The sequence below is a fragment of the Salarias fasciatus genome (genome assembly GCF_902148845.1).
Source record: "Salarias fasciatus chromosome 7 unlocalized genomic scaffold, fSalaFa1.1 super_scaffold_4, whole genome shotgun sequence".
NCBI classification, from domain to species: Eukaryota; Metazoa; Chordata; class Actinopteri; order Blenniiformes; family Blenniidae; genus Salarias; species Salarias fasciatus.
The window spans coordinates 5592750-5619473 of record NW_021941229.1 but is presented as its reverse complement, the minus strand read 5'-3'; the positions used below and the strand labels follow the sequence as shown (position 1 = coordinate 5619473).

General features: G+C 44.1%; 1 protein-coding gene across 3 annotated transcripts in view; it reads left to right on the top strand.

Moving 5' to 3' along the window:
* Positions 1 to 5731: 5731 nt before the first annotated feature.
* cacna1bb (calcium channel, voltage-dependent, N type, alpha 1B subunit, b) overlaps positions 5732 to 26724 on the top strand; it is a 159234-nt gene continuing 138241 nt past the window's right edge. For all 3 annotated transcript variants that reach the window (XM_030084679.1, XM_030084678.1, XM_030084677.1), the window contains exons 1-3: positions 5732 to 6021; positions 9581 to 9686; positions 14811 to 14950. In XM_030084679.1, coding sequence (XP_029940539.1) covers positions 5732 to 6021; positions 9581 to 9686; positions 14811 to 14950 — 536 coding nt within the window. The remainder of the gene's footprint in view (positions 6022 to 9580; positions 9687 to 14810; positions 14951 to 26724) is intronic.

Genomic DNA, 26724 nt, shown 5'->3' with positions numbered 1-26724 from the left:
CTGGAGGATGCTCACCCTGGGGGCGGAGTACGAAGACACCTGGGCTCCGTCCCCCGACAGGAGGGCCCAGCAGAGGAGGCCGAGGCCGGAGGAGGAGGAGCCGGAGGAGGAGCGGGAGGAGCCAGAGGGGGAGGAGCCAGAGGGGGATGGAGGAGGAGGAGGAGGAGGAGGAGGAGCGGAGTGGAGAGCCGTCCACTCCCAGCAGAAGTACGAGGCGGAGCTCCGGCTGGACGGGGCGGGTCGGGCGGGGAGGAGGGACGGTGTCCGGCAGGCCGTCAGGAGGCACCAGGCTCTCCACAGCAACCCGCTGGCCGGCAGGTAAACACTGAAATAACATTAACTGGAAGCAGCTGAACCTGTTCAGCTTAAAGCGATACGTCAACATTTTGGCAAATTGGCCCATTTAGCGCAATTCCTTCGTCATTTCGAACAGCATACTTACTTTTTTTGTGAGGGCGAGCTGTTGTTTATTCAGAGGTGAGCCGGGGAAGGTTTTCGGGACGGACACAATGGAAGTGGATGGTATTTTTGTTTCCCCTCGTCAAACTCATCAAATACACAATCCAACAACCCCAAAACACTTTGGTGGACACGTTATAATCCGCACATTCACTACGCTGTGGAACACCAACAAATAATATTGTAGCGTTACGACACTGAAGCAAGTACTGGGAACTACTTTTTCTTTTGAAATCACTACGCCCAGACGCCATGTTTAGTAAGTAGTTCCGTCTTAGCAATCTTCGCATAAACAACTCAATCTGGTAATTTTGCATAAATATTTCACAGCGTAGTGAATGTGTGGATTATAACGTGTCCACCAAAGTGTTTTGGGGTTGTTGGATTGTGTATTTGATGAGTTTGACGAGGGGGAACAAAAATACCATTCACTTCCATTGTGTCCGTCCCGAAAACCTTCCCCGGCTCACCTCTGAATAAACAACAGCTCGCCCTCACAAAAAAAGTAAGTATGCTGTTCGAAATGACTAAGGAATTACGATAAATGGGCCAATTTGCCAAAATGTTGACGTATCGCTTTAACGAGTCCACGGACCTGTGCTGATGGATGTGACCCTAAATCCAAACAGTTCAGGACATTAGTGCTGATAAAACACCAGAAATGTTCCATAAGAAATAGATCAGATCAGAAACAACAGGATTCCAAACACAGATCCCTGAGGAACTCCGCATCGATTCACCTCTCTGAAAAAGCTAATCTCTGTGAATGAAACATGTTTTCTCCTGTTCTGAAAATAAGTTGTAAACCACTGTAATAGTGTCATGAATTAATTATATATATATCATGAAATATTTCAGAAATAGAAATGAACTTTACTAAAAAGATAAAGTGATTAATGATATCAGATATTCGAAGTTCAGTAATTGGAAATCTTTATTTCATGAACAAGAACGGAAACTTTTAGTGGTTTTGCTCATACTCATAAAGTTAAACCAGCTCATTTTTTTGAAATGTAAAACATGTTACAATTGAAGCATTTCTGTGTCCATTTAGTAAGAAAAACTAAATGATTTTAAGAGCTTTTAGCCTTCATGGCTGTAAATCCAAGATTTGATAGAGGAAATAATGTGAGCAGAGACTGAGGTTAAGCAGCTCTGTCATGAGAGGAAACATCAGCTCCGGTTTATGGAGACATTTCTCCACAGCAGGTCTGGACAGACAGAATCCGAGACGCTCGGTGCAGTAAAGCAGGCAGACCAGCAGATGTCAGTCCGACTGCCCTGCTGGAGTCAGGAGGGAGATTTAGTGGAGGGGAAAAATGAAAAGAGGCAAATATTGGAGTTGGGTTCACAGGGAAAAACTACAAAAAAATCCCAAAACAATGGGAGGATGTGCTAAAGCATATCGAACATATCAAATAATGAAACACTTTCTCCACTGTTGTTGTTTTTGTTTGAAAATACTCCAATATACTCAATCTGAAAAGAGATCTCTGACCTCAGTGGGGTCCCGAATCACAGCTTGGAAACCACTTTCATAGAAGTTATGGTCTTCACTGTTGAAATAAGAGAACATTATTTTATTCTAAATGTTTAAATGTTTTTAATCTATTTCCAGTCCACTTTATTGAGCTTTTCCTTCCCTGTTTCCTGAAGCTCTGCTCACTCTTCCAGCAGTGTGCTGCCTCCAGCCCGACGCTGCCATCGAAGTGAAAACGAACCAACATTTTCTTTATTTTCTGTCTGATATGTTGATTTTAGTCAGTTGTGGCCAAAATGAGACTCGCTGTCATTTTCATACTCAGTTTACACATTTTGCTGAAGTTGTGTGAAATAGATGTGTGTGAGAGAAAGTGTCAGATGTTAGATTTTCTCTGTGAGTGTGTGTGAGTGTGTGTGTGTGGGCTCCCTGTGTTTACTTCAGCGAGACGTTGGTGGAGTGGACAAAAGGAAGCGAAGGCTGCAGAGGAGCCTCCGATCATCATCAGCCGTTTGTTTTCGTGCGGCACATTTTGGGAATGTGAGTCCTAACAGGAGGTGACTCACTCCCAGGACCGGCTCGCTGCGAGGACAAAGCTTTCAGGCTATTTTTACACGACGCCTGCTGCTGGATGGCTGAAAAAAAAAAACCCAAAACAAAACACAACAAAAACACAGGATGTGGGAATCAATGATTTAAATGAAAAGAGGGAAAGTTTCAGTGCTGTAATCAGATTCATTGTGTTGCCTTGAAACTCATAATTATCCTTTTCCAGTAAGCAACACACTCAAAACATCCCAGAGGGGCAGTCAGTCTTCATCCTCGCAGATTTATAGGAGGATCCATATAACCACACAGCAGCGGACCGGCGTCTCCAAGAAATGACCGAGTAATGGCAGAGCTGGTTCCTGAAGAAGAAAATAAGAGTAAAGAAGGAGTTAAAAAACAGATTTTCATTACGATGTTCAAGGATGTTATTAAACTTTACTGCAAAATTGAGCACATTTTCAATAATAATGTAATATAATAGACAAAAATGGTGTAAATTTCACCTTTTTCAACGTAATAAAGTCTATAATGTGACATAATATCAGAGCTTTTATGGGAAAAACATTGTGAAATTCCAAGAACTCCAATATGAACCAGGGGGCTGAGGGGCCGGGTTGCTATGGCAACACTGGAACATTATACAGACCCTCTTTACCATGAGCTGAGACACAAGGCGAAGACACAAACATCCAAACCGGTCTTTTAAAATACTAGTCCCCTTACTCCCCCAAGAACCTCAACTAAACAGGACTGTCAAACATAAGGCCCGTGGGCCAAAACCGGCCCAAGAGGCTCCAGTCCAAAGAGACATGTCAGTGATAGCGTTCATTTTTTATAGATAGAGCTCATTTTTTAGGTATCCTCCTCAAAGTTTAACCGTCCATCCTGGAAATTCTGTGGATCTGAATTCTAATGGGAGGAAAATAAAGAAAACAATCCCCCTGAGTTGGAACGGGACTTCTGGTGGAAATCTTTCACCTCCAGCAGCAGAGCTGCAGCTGAAATACAATCATGTCAAGGCTCCACTCGCTGTCGTTTACACAAACAAACAAGCAAACAAATAATGAATAACTTGTTTATAATATAGTAAAATGGAAAGATTTTCAAAGATTTGTCTTTACTATAATTGAGACAGTGCTGCTTTAGTACGTTTCTTCATGACGACTGTGCCATCTCATATCCTTATTTATTGTTTATAAAACGCACAAAACCTGCAAAAAATAAAGTTTCATACAAACTGCACTAAAGGCTGCTGTTATTGCATTTTGAAAGGATTTCTTAAAATGCTTCCCCTTCATGTCACAACTTATTAGATTATTGCAAAATGTCATTATGATAATGGATCAAATGTCTTACTTCACTCCTGATAAATAATTGCGTTTTGTCTTTTGCTTTTAGAGTGGCTGAAAGTTTTACATTATTGGCGTGCATGGCGTTATTTTTGTTCCAGTCCACTGGATGTGATGTTTGAGGAGAAGAATTCAGGATGTCCAGCCTGATGTTTCCCGGTGAAAACGAAGGAATCTCCTCAGTCTGATCAGAATTACCTGGAACCTTTAGTTAACGAGGCCATAAAATCCTCCTTTAATGGACTTTAAACTCGAGGAGGCTCAACTTCTTCTGCGTTTTATTGCATTGTAAACACACTCATGCTTCAGTCCTGCATTTGTGCAAAGCAGAGGAGGATAAATGAGGGGGACCGGTTCCTCTTACGCTTTCAGGTATTTGTGGTCGACTCTTCTCTGAAGGGAAAGAACGAACTGAATCTATTTTAGAACCAAAAGCTCATTTACAAGTTTACACTCATGAAATTCACGCTGAACCTTTGAAACGAGGCAGGACGGCTCACAGGTCTGTGTAAATAGTTAAAAAACTGTTTCTTGGATTGGCATTGATGAAGGACACTGTGGACACTTTCTTACATTTACAGCTGATTTTTGCTTTTCTTGCCACATTTAGCCAAGTTTTTCAGCTGTTTCAACCATCCGAGGCGTGTTTTGACTCTTTCAGCTCTTCCAGCCCTTCAAAGTGGTTTGAAATTATCTAAAGTTGTTCGGACTTTTTCAGACATTTGGGCCATTTTTTTCCTTGTGATTTTCACAATTTTAGTTAATTTTTCTGGGCTTTTTTTTTTCGACAATGCTTTTAAGAGATTTTTTTCAAAGAACGTTTCCTGTTTTGCATATCTTTTGGGTAAAAAAATAGTGATTTTGATAATAAGGACCCATTTACATGACAACGTTTCAAGTGAAAACATGGTTTTTGCGTTTTCCTTTTTTATGGCAGCGCAGAAGAAGCGTTTATTGTGGATGTGGCGCGCAGAGGTAGCGACAGCATTCCAGAAAAAGTTTGGTTTCCACAGAGATGGAGTCGAGGCATTTTCACCGACTTTAGTTTTCCTCCATTTCTACGAAGAAAAAAGTTCAAAAAGTTGAATTTCCCCCATTTCCATGGAGATGGAGAGGTAACATTTTTATTTATTTATGTATTTATTTATTTATTAAAGGCATTTCCCTCTCTGATCATGAACGCGCTCCCCAGTCTGCACGCTCCTGTTCATCCATAAGCCACATTCCCCCCCCGCCCCCCCGGTCCAGAACTGATGCCGGCCCCTGTCGGGACCCGGGTTTCAGTGAACTTCACTTGCGAACAGCCGGAGCGCGTCTGTGTGTGTGCGCGCTCCAGCCGGCGATAGGTCCGCTCTGGTCACATGCGCTCTTCCTTATTCCTCCGAGGAGCCGCTATAAAAGCCTGCAGCCCCCCCATCGCACGCACAGGAACATCGCTCCTGTTGGATTTACCTCCGTGTGCGTGTGTGTCAGTGTGTGCGCGTGTGTGTGTTTTGTACATTGTTGTCATTCTTATTGTTGCTGGAAAACAGGGCTTTGGGTGTTTGTCGCGGCGCCGCCCTGCTCAGTTTCAACTGGTGTTCGGATGCTGGTCGGGGCTGTCGGGGGGTTTCGGACCTGAGTTCCAGGGAAGGAGCGGCTGTTACGGATGCAGCAGCGTCAGTCAAGTGATCCACACGTGAAGTGCTTTATTCCTCAAACTTTACCCCTCTTGTTTTTCTTCCTCGCCTCGCCGGGGATGAGTGGCGGCGGGGAATGGAGAGGAGACGGTTTGTAGAGAGGCCACCGGGTTCTTCCAGAGCTTTGGATGAAGCGCGTTTGTTGTGATGCGTCTCCGCTCCGCTCCCACTGACACCACTTTGGATTTCCCCTTTCGGATCTGTGCGTTTCCAGGATGGCTCGCTTCGCGGAGGATCTGCCCACCCGCTATGGAGGGAGCGCGGGCGGCGGGGGCAGGGGCGGCCCGGGCGCCGCCGGCGGCGGCGGCAGAGGGGGCGCCCGGGGCGGCGGCGCTCCGGGCGGACAGAGGATGTACAAGCAGTCGATGGCCCAGAGAGCCCGCACCATGGCCATCTACAACCCCAACCCCGTCAAGCAGAACTGCTTCACCGTCAACCGCTCCCTCTTCATCTTCCGAGAGGATAACCTCATCAGGAAGTACGCCAAGCGGATAACGGAGTGGCCATATCCTTTCCGGTGCGCGCGGAGCAGGTGCATTTTTGCCAAATGGTTAAAAAAGAAAAAGAAAAAAAAAAAAAAAAGCACAAACACCACACCGTACTCTCACTGCCACCACCTGTTAAGCCCGGTTCGGGCAGGTATTGACGCCCCTGGAGGGGGCTCCTGGTTTGATTCCTCTCCGCGCAAAGCTGCTGCACCTGCCGCTGCGCCGCGCGCCTTATCTCCATCCAGCACGACACACACATCCGTTCTCAACAGTGGAAACACTCCACACCCGACCATTGTGTCTGCCCGAGCGCTAATTGGATGTAATGTCTTTTCTTTTAACCTTCTCTGATAAGTTTGTGCTTGTCCGCAGAGGGACGCAAAGTAGTTTATCAAAACCTCGCAAACGATTTACGCAGCTGGAAATCAATAATGGAAACGAAAAGAAAATGCGTGGGGGAGGGGGGTTTGGAGTTCCTGCCCCTCCTCTTGATAACGGTTCAGAAAGATCTGATCTAGTTTACTTTGGTGATGAGGAGAAGACAGAGAGAGAGAGAGAGAGGGAGAGATGGATCCACCGCGGCTGCAGCACCGCCTCGTCGTCTTGGTCGGGAGCGCTGCGCTCTCCATGGTGCTGAGCGCGCCCACGCGCAGAGCTCCACACCACAACCACGCTGCCAAACAAATGTCTCCGCTCACTCTCACAGGCACCGCTTTCAACCACAATCTCACAAGAAAGGGCCACATCTCCCGCTCCAGGCGAGAAAACGGTGGAAGCTGGAAGAATGACTGATCATTCGGATGATTTTAAGAGCGAATATTCAGGATGTTTTAAAAAAAGTCTCCTGAGTGCTCTGACCCTTTATTAAACAAACGAGCTTAATTAAGAATTTACTTATTTATTGATTTTTTTATTCCTAACTGGCAACATTGAGTTCATGACAATTATTCAAAACAACAAAAATGATTGTGACACATCCTGTAAAAGACAAAACAGGACACTTCTGCTTTAAACTGATCTCAGAAGTGGATTTGTTTTGGCTCCTCCCTACTTCCAGTTCCTGTGTAATACATACATGAACATAACATTGTGACACAAAGCTCATAAAAAGTGACAATAAACACTGCTGCATGTTGGCGGTGTTTAGATAACACGCCACGCTGCCCTGCAGAAGGCCTTTGACAAACACTCCACTGACACACGTTCAGCTCCAGATGCAGTTCCAACACAAATCGTAAATCAAAAGAGAAGCAAATAAAAGTCTTCATCTTCAACTTTTTGTGATTTTAAAATGATTGGGATTGAAAATCCACTCATGTAAAGACCTTTTTGTAATTTCAACATATTATTAACAAATCTCAATAAGTTAAGTTTACTTAACTTAAAATCTCATTTGCATAAAAACAGAAAAAGGTGGTTGATGTCATGTTTCACCGTAATTGACTCAATCTAAGCTTTTAAAGCACAGAGAGTTTGTTTTTACCACAAGATGTGTCCTTGTCAAAGAAATGTTTTCTAAAGTTCTTGAAAAAGAAAACCTCCTTGATTCAATGAAAACTGTGCTGCATGTTAGTCTAGTGAATGGTATTTGAAGTAAATTATCCAGGATGCTGTTGGACGATAAAGCTTCAACCCTCCTTCGTGCTCCGCTTACAAAGAAAGCATCGTTTATGTGTTTATTATCTTTCCAAAGCAGGAAGCAACAAGCTGTGAGTAAAACGTTTTGAAGTAATGCAACCTGTTTTTAATGGACTGTTGATATGTATGTGATGCATTATGTTGCAGAGCTGCTGTCTCTCTCCTTGATAATCACTGAGCTCACAGTTTGAATGACTACCTTTGTTCAAAGCCGTTCAAAGCAGGTCGGGGCATCTCTGTGACTATTCCTCCAGCTAATGTGTGACAGGAGACACGTTCACCTGGAAAACAGACCTGTTGAAGGCCCTCAGGGGAAAATGGAAAACTTTTTTATTGCGTTTTAGACGTCCGTTTACACAACAACAGCACTCGGAGCCGCTGAGCACACAGCTTTTTGAAAATGGCTCCCAAGGCGGAACTTTTCAGAAACGCTCCCACTCCATCACCATGGGAACGGGAGAAAAATGCAACTTTTTGAAAACAGTAGTTTCCATGTAAACGGAGGAAAACACGACTTTTTGAAAACAATAGTTCCCATGTTAATCTACAGAAACTCAACTTTTGAAAACACTAGTTTCCATTTAAATGGAGGGAAAAGCAACTTTTTGAATTGCTGCTGCTGCTCGTGCACACCACGGTGGTAGTGGTGTGTTAAAACAACATGTAAACACTACACTGTTTTCAGCATTTCTGCTCGTTTTCAAAACATCCCCATGTAAACATGAAGCTTTTCTAAAGTGAAAATGCAACAAACGATACGTTTTCTCTTGAACTGTTGTGTAAACGGGTTCGAAGAAAGATCGTTAAAAACGAGACAAGAATGAGTTTCCCAAGAAACTACTTATTCAGAGTAACTTGTAATGAAAGTAATTGTTTTAAAGTTGGGTCTGGTATTTTGATAAAAGCCTACATCTGCTTTGGCAAAGCAAGATTATTTGTACAGTACTGTTTGTGAACAAGGCAGGTTAAAGTGCTTCACATAGACAAAGAATCTAACAATTACATGAAAATCAAAGAAACAAAGCAATACATCAGAAAACAAAAGAGCCCCTTAAAGACAAAAGGCAATTAAAAGAGGCGACTAAATCATTAAGAAATTCAAAAAGCATTTGCAGAAGTGTATTTTTTGTGAATTTTGTGTAACTATTAAGAAAAACTCAACCATGCGTTTAAGTCTTGTGATTTTCACGTTTTCTCTTTGTCATGAAAGCAAAACGGACTGATGTAAGTCTCACTGGAGCCGATATGTTTTCATGCGGTGAAGAAGCCGAGGCCGGGAAGCCTGAGAGCTCGTGTGACAAACAGGAGCAGACAGCTGGATCTGCTCTGTGGGCGACAGGGAAAACATTAGCTGTAATTAAATTTATCAATTTTCCCCGTGCCGTCACCGACTTGATACAAATGGAACTTCCTGCCTCACGTAAAACAAACCAAAACAAAACATGACCGCTTTAGACATGCTCCTCTCTGTAACGCTGCTGTTTTTCCAGGGTAGCTTGTTGTCCCTGTTGCCACTAACACCACATCTTTGCGAGTCTCCGGCTCTCTGTTCCCTCGTGATTCCCTCGGCCCTCAATAGGCCCCGACCCGCAGGCGCTGACCCAGTGAAAATGGATTGCAGAATGAGCCGAGCATTGAAAATGGTTGGAAATGGTCAACCATCTGGAAGATCATAAGCACATCTATAGGATGCTTTCTTTGTAAGAAGCCTTGGACCAGAGCATGATGGAGGCTTCATGCTTTACTGGGCAGAATGCATTCAGATTCCAGTGTGATGGCGTTCCTGCATAATCTGCTGCCATGAGTGTGCATCCCCGTTTCACTGCAGCCACTAAAGTTGAATGTTTACACACTGAACTGCTCCATTCTCCTGTTCTGTGCATGAAAACAGTTTTGACTCTGCTGTGAAATGACCGAACGTCTCCTTAACCCTGGCACTCCATTCGAGTACATGATCCTGGCTACGATCATTGCCAACTGCATCGTCCTGGCCCTGGAGCAGCACCTCCCCGCCAGCGACAAGACGCCCATGTCCGAGCGCCTGGTAAGTTTCCCCCCACCCCCCGTCGAAGGCCACCTCATTGATCGGCTCCGGCTTATTTACTGCAGCTCCGCTCGCTCATTAGACATTTTCAGCTCTGCTCCACTTTGTTATTTTTCTCTGTTCTCCCAGCTTTGCTTTTGTAAGTTCACTTCCCTCCCCTGATCCCACAGCTGCAATTACACACACTCAGTTTAAAGGGGATCAATTAAGCTCATTTTCAAGGCAGATGCTTTTTCCTCCCGATATTCTGGGATTGTTGCATATTTCACATTAAAACAAGTAGATCAGATCTGTTTAAGCTGCTGTCTCCTCCCCCCTCGCTCCCTGGAGAGACTTTTTTCCTCTTATGAGCAAGTTTGAAGGCTACTCCTGCAACCACACACAACATATACCTAGGCCTTGTAATTTGACACCAGCATCTTGATCATCTTGCTATTACTACACAACATGACGAATGGAAAACTTATCACAAATTCTACAGCCATAAAATCAAAATAATTCCAGTCAGTCTAATTACAAAAAGGGTAAACAACTCACTTAAATTCGTGGTAAACTTCATTATTCAATAGATCTTCTAGATTGGATATGAACGCTCAAATGGTACAGAAACCATACACAACATATTATTAACTAGAATAACAAAAGTAAGACTGACTGTAAATTATTTTCCAAAATATGGAAATATAGTTCGAACTGTTAGAGATGGTTCAAGGCAACACATAGCCTTTACATAATGTCTGCTTATGGATAATAGATTAGACTTAATAGCATTTAATAAGTACTGTTATCTCTATTCGGTAGCAGCAGTAGCTAAAGGTTAATACTCTTACTTGTGCTCATCCTTGAAAAATTGGTATTGTTGCATTGCGAGTAACTTCCATAAAAAGTATTCCAGTAGGTTTAGTATAAAGCCTCTCTCTGTGTGCAGCCGGTTCAAATCGAGCATTTCTTCATGTGGAACTCACCTTAAACATGAGCTATCTCTGACTTTAATGTTTTCAGCAACAAATTTAATGTTTTACATGAAACATGAAACAAGGAGAAGCTGGAGGACGCTCCCGTCGAGCAGTCCCGTCGCACAGCTGAGCAGCTTCACGGAGGAACAAGAGAGGGAGGTCAAGTGGAGCGTGCATGGTGGAGGAAAAAAAAAATCTGCTCGTAGCTTCATGGTTCAGCACTTCTGGTGTGTTCGGAGGGGTGTCGAAGCTCCGGGGAGCCAGACCCGAGACGACAGGGGCAAAGCATCGCGACGTGAACGTCTCAGACAACAGAAAGGAGGAACAGGCCTCCTCCGCCTGATGGATGCAATCCAACAACACGCCTTTTAATTAGAACTATTATTTATGAAGCGCTGTCAGCGCCGCGCACGGCGCGCTTTAAGTGGAGATCGCAGCTCTTCGGTGGGAGCGCTTCACATCCTCGATCCGCTGAGAATTCCCCAGCTGTTTTCTGGAGGCACATGTATAATTTACCGGCGCTTCAGATGTATGTATAATGGATGTTGCCACACTACCGGCACGGACATTTATCCAGACGTGCCTCCAGCCCCGTCGTTACGTAACGCACCCGATCGCTTCGTCTACGTCTTTTACAGGAGATCACATCCCCGCTTGATGTTAGCGGCTCCCGTGACTCATGTTGTCCGGCAGCGGCTTCCCGGCAGCAGCAACAAACTCTCACAGCCGGCGTTCCACTCGAGCCCAGCACGTCTGTGTTGCATTTCTCCAGCGTGTCACGCTGCTCTCGTGTGATTATTTACGCTGGAGACCGGGTAGTGCCTGGGGGTTGGGGACTGTCTGTCAGGCTGGAGTGCGCTCGGAGCGGGGGAGCGAACAGAGAACGCGGTGTGGGCGTGACATATCCTCTACTCGCGTCGCTCCCAGGCGCTGGCCGATATTAATGTGGGCAAAAAGGGAAAAGTGTCATGTCCCGCTCGCCTGATCCGGCCGGCGGAGCTCAGGGTGAACCGCACCGCGTGCTGCGAGTCGCTCCACGGGGGAACCGCCGTGGAGTCCAAACAAAGCAATGGAACGGCGTGCGGTGCTGTTTGGCACAGGTGTGTCGTTTCCCTGCGCTTCGTTTCCTGTAATGCCACACTTGAGGGACCCTTGAGCAGTGCAGAGGTCACTGCAGCTGCCCCCTCGTCCCATTGCTCCCTGCTTTATTTTTGTCGTTATGCCACACCAGAAGGGCTCTTAAATGCGCCTGGAGCTTTTTCCTGTCAGTCCAAATGTCGACCAAACGGCTCCCTCTGGCCATTCTCGTTGGCCACACTGCCTTTATTTTGTCCACACATCACATCACCCCCACTGCCAGCCAGTTACACTTTCCGCCCTTCCTGGGTGCCGTTGTACTCCAGTAATGTGCCTCTCTGAATCTCTGGTCGGCTTTCAAGCCCCAACAATCAGCCCAAGTGCCTCAAAGCATTTCTGTTGATCCTACAGAAAGTCTTCTTCATCTCGCCCAGACAGTTCTTGTCGGGGTTAAAATTGCCTTGTGGGTACTTCAGTCGATTGCTGGTTATTTTCTCCCTGACCCCGTACCTTCTGCTGTCCTCATGCTCCCATCAGGCCCCTGTGGCCAGGGCCAAATTACACCTTCTTCTCAGATTGAGGTCAGTCTGATTCATCTTATGTCACATCAGAAGGATGTAGAATTACCCAGACCCTCCTTTAATAATGCCACAAAGAGCAGGTCAAGTGATCCAACTGTCTTTTTGGTTCCTCCTATTATCAATTGACCTCTGGCTAAGCCCCGCCCCCAAACAAACCAGTAGCATTCAACAACCAACTGACCAGAACAGTCAACTTGGACACTCTGAGCGTAAAACTCCATAAAGAACCATTAGAGCTGCTGACACTTTTATTCAAGCCATCTAAAATGCAAAAATGGTCTCGCACCTGTTGCTGTATGGTTTCCACGCTGACGACTGCCATCGTAAACATGCATTCGGCTGCAGCGGCTCGACCGACTTAGCAACAGTAACTAAGGAAGGCAGAGTCAAAGGTCAATCAAGACACACAGATAAGAATTGCAAAGTGCTTTGTGTCCATCAGTTCTTGTGTTTGGTCTCTTTGGTATACGATGCATTCAAACCACTGATTGGACTGAATGAATTAAAGCATTTATGCAACTGGATATAAAAATATTTCTTGCTTTGTAATCGAATCATTCTAAATATTTCCCAGGCACTCATTTGAGTGCCCTTGCTCTCAGTCCAAGTATTTTACAGCAAAGCTTCTTTGGTTTGATGTTAAACATGTTCTACTTCTTCATATATATGCCACGACACTGAAATATCCCAAGGTCAGAGGTCATCCATCCATCAATGTGTCTTAACATCCATCCATCCAGTACATTCTCATTATCACAGTATCTCCAGAATGACCCCAAGGCAAAACCAATGAGGTTATTGTGGCCAAAGGTCAAAAGTGACCCTCGTGTTCAGTGAATTTATCTCTAGAAAACCTTCAGGGACGCCTTGATGTTTCACTCATTTGTCCAAGAAGTTTCCATGACGACTATAATTCACATTTTCCTCACGTTTTTAGCAGCATGATGTCTTCCTGTAGATTTTGAAGAAATTCCTTTGTGCAAATGGATTTTGGTTAATTTTAAATATGCTGGTTTCAGTAATACTAGCTACACAGCAACACCACATATGGAAGAGCTTTTTGTCACACAAAACAATTTAATAGATTTACAACCTTAGAAAAATAATACCAAGTAACACACTATAAACACACAATAGAAGCAATAAGACACAGAGAGGAAATTGATTGCTTCCTGAGTTGGAGCCCCGCCCCCTCAATGATGTATCGGTACCCTGCCGAGTGCTGATTGACAGTCACCATCAGACTCATGTTCATCACACCAGGATACAGACTCACTAAAAGGTGTGATGACCTTTGAAAATTTTACTGTAAACGCGGTTAAACGGCTTCAGCCAGGAGAGCTACGAGTTTCCGTAGAGTTTTTAAAATCTGCGTTTACGAGCAGCAGCAAGAGACGCTGAAGGAGGAAGCCGGTCATCAGTTCACAGGGCAACCACTTTATCCGTAACACCAATTATCGCTAGTTCAAAATTAAGACCTGCAAGACTGTCAATGATACAAAAGACTGAAATAAAATTGGAAAAGACCACACTCTAAAACATTTAGACATGAGTCACAGATGCGCATTTTAGAATGGCGTGCTAATAATATACAGAGAAATCCTGGCTGAGTGCAAAACATACTGAATGGGCACAAACTGAAAATCTGCTATGAGAGAGGAGATGGCACCAGGTGAACAATTAACACCATACATCCAATAAACAAGAGCCAAACACTTAGGTAAGTGAGGAAACAAACAGTTAAACACCTTATTAGTGAGTAAACAATTCACAATGATAATAAATCTATAGTAAGTTAGGTGTGGTGGATATAAGGTCAACCTGACCAACTGATAGTGTTCAAATAACTTTTGCAGCCAACACCACTGTTTCCCAGTGATTGGAGTGAACGGTTTGCTCGTGGATTTCTGGTTCTGCTCACTTTTTCTCACCCGACTGATGAGTTATGTAAGAAGTACCGGAGTGCCTTTACCGGTCACCCTCAGTGAAACCCTCCATATGCTTCTGTCGTTTGCTCAAGAGGCCAAAAGCGTGCGCTCGGCCCCGTCGACTTCCTCCTGGGTCATCCCAGCGGTCAGCCGCAGAAGGCACTCGGTTCTATCAGAGTGCACCGGTGCACGTTTTGGGCTGAGGTTTGGTTTTTCCATCTCTGCCCCGAGTGTGTCGCACACCGAGGTGACATTAAGACTTTCCTCTGTGGAACATTTTCATTTCATCGCCGTCTTCTGCTTTCGCTTCAATAATTCATCCTCTCTGAATGCGTTGAAGGAGCACGTCAGCGGTCGTATTGATTTAAGAAAGACTCTGAGCTCATGTTGTGCCTGTGAATGTTTGTTTTCACTGTGTTTATGCCTTTTTTTTCTCTTCACCCAATAGAGGAGCACACCAGCTCCTGCACTTCTGCAAGAAGTGCACTTTCCCTTACTGTCCTGCCTTCGACTTGACGCTTCATTAAACACTCTGTTACCCCCCAACAAAAAGAGTCTCATCCTCCCTCTGTCTTTCTGTAGGACGACACAGAGCCCTACTTTATTGGAATATTCTGTTTCGAGGCCGCCATTAAGATCATCGCCCTGGGCTTTGCGTTCCACAAAGGCTCCTACCTCCGCAACGGCTGGAATGTAATGGACTTCGTGGTCGTCCTCACAGGGTGAGTCACCCCCCTCCCCTCGCTCCCGCCCGCCGGGTGTCAGCTGCAGATGGAAGTCATAAGTGAAAGAGTGGTTTCTTTTGTGAGCATCCCGAGAGGCTGCGCTGGTGGAATCACCCTCTTCCAGTTCGAGTCCAATCTGCCTACGAGCCTGTGTGTGAGTGTGTGTGTGTGTGTGTGTGTTATTCAACAAGTAAGTGGAGCTGGAAAAGAGCTGATTACAGAAAAGACATTTGTTGCTCCGTCCTCACTGGTTCTGTGGTTGATTTCAACCCTGCTTGGCCTCATGTCCTCTTCTCAGCACGTATAGTAACAGACTGAATATGCGATCTTTGTTGTTCCATCATTCCCAGTGTGAGATTTGCTCAGGGCTATGCACCCACCCGCCCCCCTTCTGAGGGCTGCATATCCCCGTTTTGTTATAGTGTTTTCCCTCCCACTGTGAAAGTAATTATCCCATCATGATTAAAGCTGTTTCAGAAGCAGACACGACGAGACACGTCCAACAAACGCGTTTTAAGCCTCAAGAAAACCTGCAGACTGTCACAAATCAGGAGTGAAACTCCAAACTCACCTTCACCAAGCACACTGTGATCCCTGAAACAGCGTTGGCACATTAACTGTATTTATAGAGCACCTGTAATAGAATAAAATGGAGCTTAAACTGCAATACACACAACAAAAATACACCGTTATCAATTTAATCATATTTCTATTGTGCAAAAATATAACAAAATATTTTAGGGAAAACCAAAAACTTGAGCAAGAAGAGATGTAGAAAAGAAAAAAAAACTCCCTTTCCAGGAAGAAACCAGCAGAACCAGACTCAGAGGTGGAGACTTTCTGCAGAACCAGACTCGTAAATGCAGCCATGTGTATTGAGGAAATTGCATTTTTGTATATAAATAATATTTTCCCGAGACTCCAATCAGAACCCGAAGCACATGTGAGGACGTGGAGTCAGTTTGCATCAGTTTGATTTGCATAATCTCCGGCCTTGTGCGTCTGGCTGTGTGCACATCCTGGAAACTGATGAACTACAGTCTGTGACGCCTCTTCTGCTGCTGAACACTCCGGACACTATGTGAAATGACATCCAGAGCATTCAGTGCATGTTTTTCATTTGCATGAGACGCAAGAGAGGGAAAGAAAAAAAAAACTTTTTAAAATCCAAAATAAAATCAACAAGTAGAAAATGATGACAAATGAGCTGTTTTACGTGCACCAAGAGGCACATGCAGCAGTTTCTTCGGTTGGTAATCTCGGGATCGTCCAGTGATCCTGACTAACGGATTAACCAATCACAGGCCGTGTAAATAAGGAGGAAAGAAAAGCTCCCAGTTCCAAACAGAAACCCACAAACACAGCAGCCCTTACTGACATGTCACACCGTCTTCACTCTGTTAGATGGAATTGAGCTTCTGTTTATTTGTCCTCCAGATAAGGTATGTTTTCTCACGGAAATGGATCAGATGTGTCGGAGAAAGAGCGAGAGAGACTTTAACAGCTGGCTTGAGCCAAAACCTCGTGAGAGTTTCAGATTGGAAATTATCCTGATAAAATGTGAGATTGATAAAGTTGATAAAGCCGTACCTTCTGAAGATCAGATTCAAAATCCAGCACTTGTTTTCACTTGAGAATGAAGGTTTCAGAAATGAGCTCATGTCAGGAGTTCACCTTGTTGGTCACATATCTGTCAGACAGATGCTTTTATGCAGTCAGATTGTTCCTTTTCTGGTTTTGATCAGCTCTTATCGGCCGGCCGGTGGGCGAGCCGTCGGGCTCTGGGGCCTGCAGAGCCGTGCAATGGCCTGTGTGTCTTTTCTATCAGAAAGGAGTCGGGAAAAGTCACTGACGTTAAGGTCAGCACTTCTGAGCAGTTACTGCCGGGGTTTTTAACAAAGCTTCGTCGCAGTGTTTCTCCTCAGCCTTCTACCTGTTGACGGTTCACAACTGACTGCAGAAAAGTTTTCAGATCAAGGACATCGATGTGTTTATCAACTGTTTGGTCTTGATTCAAGCCGGTCGGACAGGTCTGAGCTGTACTTTCGGTTTAATTTAAAGTGCTTTTTCCTCATTAGACCGGTGTTGTCCCTTGAAGCTGCTCCACCAGCGTATCCATCCACAATGCAATTACCACCGTCGGCACTGCACAGCCTAATCAGACACGCAAACTGACATTTACATTATGGTTAGAGGCTTGGCAGGTTGACAATGATTATCTTGTACATGCAAATGTGTCAAACCCGAGCTCCGCTGTGTGATTTTATATGACCCATGGGAGCTGGAAATGCAAATAATCCCATTAAATAAAAATATACGCTGCCTCTCAGTGTGAACTGAACATGAGCTACACGTTACTAAATGCATATGACCCCTGACATGACGGCGCTGAGCCGCGGGAACGCCTTGTTTTCTTATCAACACTTAACAAAAGTGGTTTTGCAAAAGGTTACTTAGTTTTAGAAAAAGAGAGGACGCCTTCTTTTATTAGACTGTAAATGTCATTTCTGTCTTTGCTCTCAGTCTGTCGCTGTGCTGTTAATTCATGTCGTGTCTCATTAGATATTTAGTTGAAAAACATGACATTACCTGACTGGGACATACTATGTCAAAGGTGGGCCTTCAAGTCTCAACTGAGGGAAAATAAACCTGTAATCATGCAACAAATCTCACTGCATGGAAAGAAAAATCTACTTGGAAGAAGACATTTACGGGCACATATCGAACATACTACACACAGAGGCACAGATCGAATTGTTTTTCCATGTATAAATCTGTACACACACACACACACATTTTATTACACACATCTGTGTATTCGCAAACTGAAGTGCGCACTAGCAAAACTCATTACAGACCCAGGCTCCCCACATGCACGTATGAGTCACTCTGTTTCTGTATCAGCGCCATAAATACAGTTTATTTCTGCATTTTGAGATGAAACCGGGAGCGAGGTCTGGGCAAATTAACCTCCAAGAAAAACATCAAATTGTCCAACAGTTAAAAGGCGCACTGCAGTCGGAGCAGAATGTTTATGTTTTTATTTACTTTGAAGTGTCTGAGTAATGTGGGTGCTTTAACCCTGGGGCTTGAAGGTATAACAGAAAATGTCTTCTTTTTAGAACATAAATGAATGTACAATAAGTTAATATTTGAACGAACGATAATAAAATGCAGCCGATTAACTCCAGAGACAGCTCATTACGTCTGCTTTAGGGAGCGGACTTGGTCTTCCAGGAACAATTAGCCCTTTGAGTGCAGTCATGATGCTGAAAAGGAGTCCGACCCTCTTGTCCTCATTAAAAACCTTCATGATTATTTGTTGCTGTTCTCCTCCTCCGGTGTCATATTTGTTATCAGCAATGCTGTGTTTGCTGAAGTGTGTTTGCTCACGATGGAGCAGCTTTTCGACAAGTAATGAGCCTGTTGGAGCCGTCCCGTTTCTTTTGTTTGGTTCTTTTGCTCCAGCGCGTTGTCCCACCATCAAACATCCCAACCTGACTGCACAGACACGGCGAATAGTGGAGCTCTTCAAGCTGAACGTCTTCTGTAAGAAACACTTTTCAAACTGCATGTGGTTACAGAGAAGAAGTGAACAACAGACACTTCATCTCTTCTGTAAAAGTTGTCGGGTGGGAATCCCCATTCAGGACCTGCAACACATCACAGAACCACAGAAAACTCGAACAGACCGTATCAAATGCAGCATTTAGTGGAAAATAAGTGACTTTCACTGAACCGGGAGGGCTGTTTGCGTCCACTGGGGACTGAAAGCTATCCACAGTCTTATGAGTCTTTGGCTCTGATGGACGGAGCTCAGAGGCGACTATTTGATCCTGAGTCCATCAAGTGCTGGTGTGTAGGTGTGCCTTTAATCTCCCCTCTTTACTAAAGACTCGACAGATCAAATATTTGCCAGTTCCTCTACTGCAAACTACAGAGGCGAGCCTAGCTAATGACGCGTGGCGCTGTGGTGTGGCGGAGCACGGTGAGAGGAAAGGTCTGTGGACCTGAATGATAAAGTTCAGAGACGTCGGAGCCGCTGCAGCCGCTGCTTTGTAAGTGAATGTCAAGGATTTGATTTATACATGAGTGGGATTGATACAAGCAGCGGGATGCCACATGCTCTTTTAGATTTATGGAAGCCTGGACGTACTCCCGCATGCTGGGAATCACGTGGCGTGACAATGGCCCGCAGTGGAAAAGCTGAGAGCTTGGATGACGTCTTAAGCATTCTTAAGTTCCTTTCAATAAAGTAAATTTGCTTTTTCCTCAGACAAGCAAACGACCACAACAACAGAATCACAACAGTTCCTGTGAAGCACCTTCACAATCAAAGCACTTCAGTCTTTTTACAATACAATAATAGAAATATTTTAACAATATTATTTTACAATCGTGTTACATTCAGTGAATAATATTGTGCTCTCCATTTTATAGCAAGTCTTGCTATTATTTTCTGTAACCAGGAGCAGAGCCAGTGTCACATTAGAGAGGGAACAGGGACTTGTAGTGGGCCTTTATAGCCTGTTGGCTATTTCACTTGTTAACAATTCACATTACAGATCTGATCTGGATCTGAACTGGATTCCCAAAAAGGGACTGAATGAACGAGGTCAGTTTAGAAAATAAAAATAAAGGCTCGTACTTTGAATCATCAACATATGAAATAAAATCATAGATCATCAAAGAGACTGAATTTGCTCCGTAAACAGCCAGATATTAGGTAAACAAAGTACATCCTACATTAGACACTGTGCAGCGACAGCCTGTAATGACCCAGCAGATCAGTTAGTAGTGTTAATAATGGGAAACGGAGACAAAACGGCAAAACGAAGAATAAGATTAGTTGTGCTGTTTCAGCACCATGGACAGCGCCATGGATTTATCATTAAACAGGACTGCTGATAATCTGGCCCCACAACTGCTGATTGACTATTTCAGCACCATGGACAGCGTCATGGACTTTACCAATAAATGGCTCAAACTTGGGTCAGATAAAGGTTAAAAAGTAAAGCAGACTAAACTGAAACGGAGCGCAAAACAAAGGATGGAAGGTCAACGGCATTCGGTGATGACGGATGCTGTACAGTTGTAATAGCCTCCATAATCAAGTCACACATGATCAACCCAGATAGGACAACAAACAGCAACATGTGTGGCTTGTTGTTAATGCAGTAACCAAGCAGACACGGCGCTTCACAACACAGACTGCGATGAAAACAACCCTGCAAGAAAAAGGCCAGACCGCCAGCATCTATGACAAGCTGAACCTCTGACATCACAAATATCGAATATGGAACAACTTATTGATTATGTTTTCATCCAGCGGTGGGGAGTTTGAAAACCGATCCACAAACCAACATGAAATGTGTGGAGTCCAAAATGTCCAATATAAAAATAAATCCAACAGCTTGGAACATGCCAAACTCCAACGTATTTACGAACGATATTATACAGTAATGTGGCCTCATATCTCATGGCACCATCTTCCTCTCCCTCATCCTTGCAAACCTGTCAGCCACCTGGTTCGTACCAGTGACAGTGTCCCTCTCTGTGGAGTGACATTTTCTCTACTTATGAGTTTTGCTTTTCTGTCAACATCAGTTTTTTTTTTTAAATGTAAAATGACAAAGCTGCTCGTCCATCAGTTGCTACACTGCTTTAATTCAGCCTTTTGCTTCAGTCGTCTGGCCTTGACGAATGTCTGTTCTTTAATGTTGCCAAAAATAATAATATATAATAATAATAATAAACTTTATTAAAAATATGGATTCCTACAGGCGTTTATGTTTATTTAGAGTGTATCATCTCAGATCAGCCTTTTCTTCATTTGCTCCTGAAGAACATAACCTCAGTTTTGGATTCCCATTGCTGACACAGCTGGATCCAAATGAACCATTCGGTGTATGTGTGTGTATGTGTGTGTGTGTGTGTGGTTGCCAAGCAACCACAGTAGATAATGTGCCTTGATGTAATCGGAGGGTTTTGTGCTTGCGTGTGTGTGTGTGTGTGTGTGTATGCGTTCGCCTGACATGCCATTTGTTTTGTGATGGACATGCTCCTGCGGGATCGTGGGAGGCCAGCAGGGGTCCTGCATCAATCCAGAAACAGTGCGACCACCTATGGGCGCCACATGGCTCGCCGGGCCGCAGGGAGAACAGTCTGATCCTGGATCTCGTGGCTGATGATCGGAGACACGATGAAAGAATTGAGAGAAGCGTATCCTCAGGCGTTTTACCTCCTTGATGACTTTATGGGGATTAAAAGGATTTTACAAAAAACACCGAGGCGTTAAAATCCAGCTCTGCTTTTCTCCCGTGTTGTCCAGAGAGGCTAGGAACAGCCTGAAGGCAGGACTGAGGGTAATCGTAGCTAAGTGTGGCTGAGATTATGAAATGATAATAAAGAAAGCATGCAGTAGGTTTCCTTTACGCAGGTGAGATCTCAATCTAATCGAACATAAAACCAAAGTCATTTGCAATAAAGTACCGTTAATCAATTAATGTTTAAGTGATATGAATGAGTTAACTTCCCAGCCCTAGAGAATTCATTCATTTCTCTTTTGATGTATATATATATATATGTTTAATGTTCTCTCAGTCAGAGTTCATCCATCCATTTAAAAATCTCTCCTTCCATGTAAATACGGATTCTCTGACGAATATAAATTAATTCTACATATGATTATCTATCAATTAACATACAAATGTTCATCCATTCTTCATATGAAGACCTCCTTCTATCCATCATCCATCCATCCCACTAAACCACCAAGCAAATTGCAAAAATTCCAAAGAAAACATTGATTTTCTAAATACATTTTTTTATCCTTCATATTTTGAAAAATACAGACATTTGAAAGCATATAGTGTGCACCTCAAAAACACTCGCTGTGCAAGCGCTGCGTTTGACTCACTCATAACATGTCATCTCATTATAACGCGAAAAGTTTCACCTTATTTAAAGCATTAATTGTGATTAATTAATCATGTGAAAAGCTCTGGGAGTCCCCGTTCAGCTTCCTTTTCCACTCTTCAGGCGGCAGCTGTGCCGAAGAGTCTCCGACAGCATCAGTTAACTCAGACAGCGCTAAACATTTTACCCACAACTAAAGTTAACTGGACAAAGCAAACCCCCGTCAATGTGATGCCACATCAGACGGATGGCAGAGATCACTGCTTGAATGTTTAATAATAGTGAAAAGGATACTGGGTAATCAATCAAAAGGGAATGGCCATGGTTTCCTATTGATCCCCTTGTTCTGAAATCTAATTTAGCTTGACTTGTGGGAGAATGTAAGAGTAGCTCTGCAGCGAGAGAAGAGCCGTAAACAATTCAGAATCATTTGAGATGAAAACACTGTTGGTTACAGTCGATTAATCATCTTACATCACTCCAATCAATACACTATTTTACCGTATTTCCACGATGCTTAAAGCCGCCGGTTCTCTGCCACCATTCCGAGGCTAATTATGTTGATACAGCCATCCAGTCCTAATGAAAGGTTCTAAATGATAGTGTAGCTGCAGGCAGTGTCAGACCTTTAATCTGTCCTGATCAGGCATTAGGAGCCCCCTAATAAGAGAATAAATCTGCCCAGGTTGCCAAAGGCTTAATCAATACACCACTGAGCGGCCTCGCTGTGGAACACTGAGCCCTGATGAGGAGACGGACACGCCGAGCATCCATGGAACCTCGCTAAACCATTTTTTCTTCCATTATAAGACGATACAGGTCGATCAGTCCAGGCAATGCTGTCTCTCACATTTTGAAATGCAGCCATCTTTTGGGAAAAGATGGGAAAGTTGTGCGCGATGCTTTGGTGGCCACGGAGAGGACTCCGACCTGCAGGCTGTTGCAGATAGCGCGTGTTATTTTTCAGATTAATTGCACCAGATAGCCTTGAGATAACATCTCTGGAGCAGCCTTATTGCTACAATTTTACACGGACGTGTCTAAACCTCTTACAAGAGGGATCATTCAGCTTGTGCAGCCTTGAGGGAATCTGGAGGTTTGTTTTTTTTTCATATTAGCGAGTGAAAAGTCTGCAAAACAGGAGGTCACAACATGGTGAAGAATTCAAATTCAGTGTCTTGGCTAAAATTCCTTTTATATTGCGTTTTCCACTCCGAATTGTGTGTTTTTGAAAAGCAAAGTTTTGAACGTTGGCACATCAGCAGCAGCGTTTTCTGGTCTCTAAAGACCTTTTGTAATCGCTGTCAGCCAGATCTTAAGCAGCAACGTGTTATCTTTACTTATCCCATCAAGAACACGTCCAAAATAGAGCTGTGAACACTACACTTATAGTCTAAGACCCAGAGCTTTCTTTGATTGTTGCTATTGTTTCTGCTCAGAATGGTTGGATTTAGGCTTCGGATCAGAAACCATGAGCATGAAAACACATTTTCTCTCTTCCTTTCAGCAGAATAACTAGTTTAAGGCTTCTGTTAGAGGGCGATGAAAGAAATCTGTGGGTTTCTCTTCAAAATTTTGAGAATTCGCTTTGTAGCTGCCATCATAAATACAGACCTCTGTGCTTGACCTGCGTCCGTCTCGTGGCCTCTTGGCCTTCGACGGTCAGTCATCGCCGTTATTGACCAAAGCCTCACGCGACCTTTCGCCGCCCGTGCGAACGCCATGGCAACCGCAATCTGAAGCTGCCGGCTGAAGTCACTGAGAACAATAATGCGTCTGTCCTCAGCGGGGAAACAAAGCCAGACCCGGCGGGTTTTTATTTATTTATCTGGATGTTTTTTGATTGGCCAGCCTCCCGGCTGTAAGTGGTCGGGGCGAGAGTCGGCGCTCGTGTCGACTTCAAAGTTGCGAAGTCCTTTCATGTGCCTTTCAGGCAACGGGCGAACACAATGAGAGGCTTCAAAGTGTGGTTTGCACACACGCAGGGCAGAGGGTGGGTCACTTTAGCTTCTGCCCCCGCCACTGGCTGCACGAATAAATGTAGCCTTTGAACGTCTGCCAAAATGCTTCTGTCTGATCTGGTTAGGGCTGACAATTAGGAAGTTACTTGTGTATTAAATGGGGTATTCTGTTGGTATCACCGTCTGCTGTACCAAACCACACTCCACAGCTGAGTGTAGGTTCAAGGTTGAGCGTTGTGTGGTGAATTCAGAGGAAAGGATTTGTAACTACAGCGTCGTTCCAGGGGTTGGCAGCGTTTTGCTTCCCTGCATCGTTTCCACATCGCAATATCTTTGCAGAGTCTTTGTCTCCAATGGATCATTCCTGATGGTTGTGGTGATCCTTTCGATAATTATTAAAGTACATCAGCTGGTGAAAATGCTCAAATCAGTTTTCCTTTGACTTCATTTTGACACCATTGTCAGGTGATGATCTTCATTTGGTCAAAGCCGTGTGACTGATCTTTCTCTCACTGTTTTTTTGTGTCCATAGCTGCAAAAACATGTAGTCTGTTAACTTTTCTGTTCACAGGTTTCACCTGCAGCTTGTCCTTCATCTATTGTTCAGCGCAGCTACTTTAGTCAACAGATTTCATTACTCATCCATTCAGGATCATCATTCTGGTCACATTCATTAATCAGAGAGTGTTTTATCTGCTCTGCTTTGACTTGTATGACAAACACCTCGTATGCCGTTCATTTGAATGTGTGTGTTGACTCACAGACGTGTCGTTGAGTGACTCACTCCCCACTTTCTTCTCAGTCTGCCGTTTTGTCTGAAGTATTTGGGGTCGATCTGATCTAGTTGATCCCGTTCTTAATACGCAGCGATACTGAGGGATGTGGTCAGTGACCTGGCAGCTGCAGGCTTGTTTTGTGTGTGTGTGTGTGTGTGCGTGTGTGCGTGTGTGTGTGTGCGTGTGTGTGCGTGCTCGGTACAGGTTGTTCCTGTCAGTGCCTTGGAGTCACTTAGCGATCTCTTCAGTGAGTGCTCGGGTGAACACAGTGTGCTCTCAGAGGCCGGCTGAGTGCCGCTGCAGACTGATCGCCGCTCTGCTGGGCCTGTCTGCAGCCACACGGCAGCTCCCAGCAGCGGCTGGACACCCAGCGGGCTTTCTTTACTCCCCTTCTTTTTTTTTTCTATTTCAAATTTACTCTCCCAGCTCACGCAGAAGCAGACGGTGGTCAGGAATACAAAGTGAGCCTGACCTGCAACCAACGATACTTTTCATTATTGATTAAATAGTTTTTACTTAATCGATCCATCCTTTAGACACTTAGCCTTTGAAATGCCGGACATTATGAAAAGTTCCTCTGGCAGCACTCCAGAGTTCAAGGTAACATCTTTGACTTGCTGTATCTATGTCCCAAACGACAAAACCAGATGTAATTAGTTTCCACCGACACTGGTCAAAGAAGAACCCTTTTATTGTTCAATAATCGTTTGAATGGCGAGTGCTGGGCGATGGATGGAGTGTTGGTGCAACATGAATAAACTGCATTGAATTAGACCAACGAGTGAGTTGAGCGTTGACTGAATGCGTCTGATATTTTCAGTTAATTGTCACAATATTGAGGCGTGCGTGCTTGTGCGAGAGCCTTATTATGTGGCGCTCGTCACTTGTGGCGCTTTTCCAGCAGCGCAGTTCCAGCAGTGCTCGGCTCGTCTCGGCTCGTCTCCACTCAGTCTTGGCCGTTTTCCGTTCGGTAAAGTTCCAGAGTCTCACCTCGGCGTGGGTGGAGTCGTCGTAGCCTGAAAGTCAGGGTGACAGGTGGCGTCACTTGTTCAGCGACACATTGCAGGTCGCTTGGTCTTGCTCAGATCCGCCCGCAGACACCTGAAAAAACGTCAGCACCTTGTTGTTGTTCTGCCAAAATCCAGTCTGGTTTCCTCTGTTGTGGAACGTTTCACCTGAGAATCTCAGCCAAACAAATTCCATTTCCTCGTTTTTGGGCCTCATTTGCACATTTTCAGGTGAAAATGGAAAACTTCCACTGCGTTTCGGGTGACTGTGTACACGATGATGGTGCTCAGAGACACTGCAACCGTACTCCAACCGCAGTAAATCGTTCCCCTGCACATTCACAAGTAGGCAACAGCTTTAGCGTTTTCCTCCACCATGACTCCCAGTCCATACTGAATTGAATGTATTGTTTTATTTGTCAGTGGCATGCATGTGAAACAAATCAAGTCATTGTATACATATGACTGAACAGGATTAGCCAGAAGCAAAAAGCTTATATTGGTTCATAACCTTCCCGTCTGTCTACATGTACAGACTGAAAAAGAAAGAAAGAAAAACAAGAAACAAAACAAACACAAAAATGAATATTTCGTTCACAATTGTAACTTGCAAAAATAGATTTTTTTGGAAAACAGAAACGAGTTACAAAAGAAGAATATTCTCCTGGGACTTGGTAGTTTTAGAGTCAACAGTCACCATAATAAAAGTCCAACTTCTTCATCCGTCCGTATGAACACGCCTGTCCTCGCCTTTGTATTGTACTGTATTGTTCCTTTGCGCATGTGTGTGTGGTTTCGTCACAAAAAACAGCTAACAGGGCAACCTCGTGACCCACATGCCAACTACATCGTTTTCAGCATATCTGCCATTTCAGTTTAAACCGACATCTTTTTCAAAACATTACAGTGTAAACATGAAACTTTCCTGAAACTGAAACGCAAAAAAAGACACATTTTGACTTTAAATGTTTTGTAGAGGTCTTAAATCACTCTTTAAAATTCATGTTTACCACTTGACTTTTACTGACTGTTGGTTTTTCCATACTCCTCCTACTTTAGTGTATTCATTTTTTAAAAATCAAGTCTCAAAAGTTTGCAAAGTTCCCTGT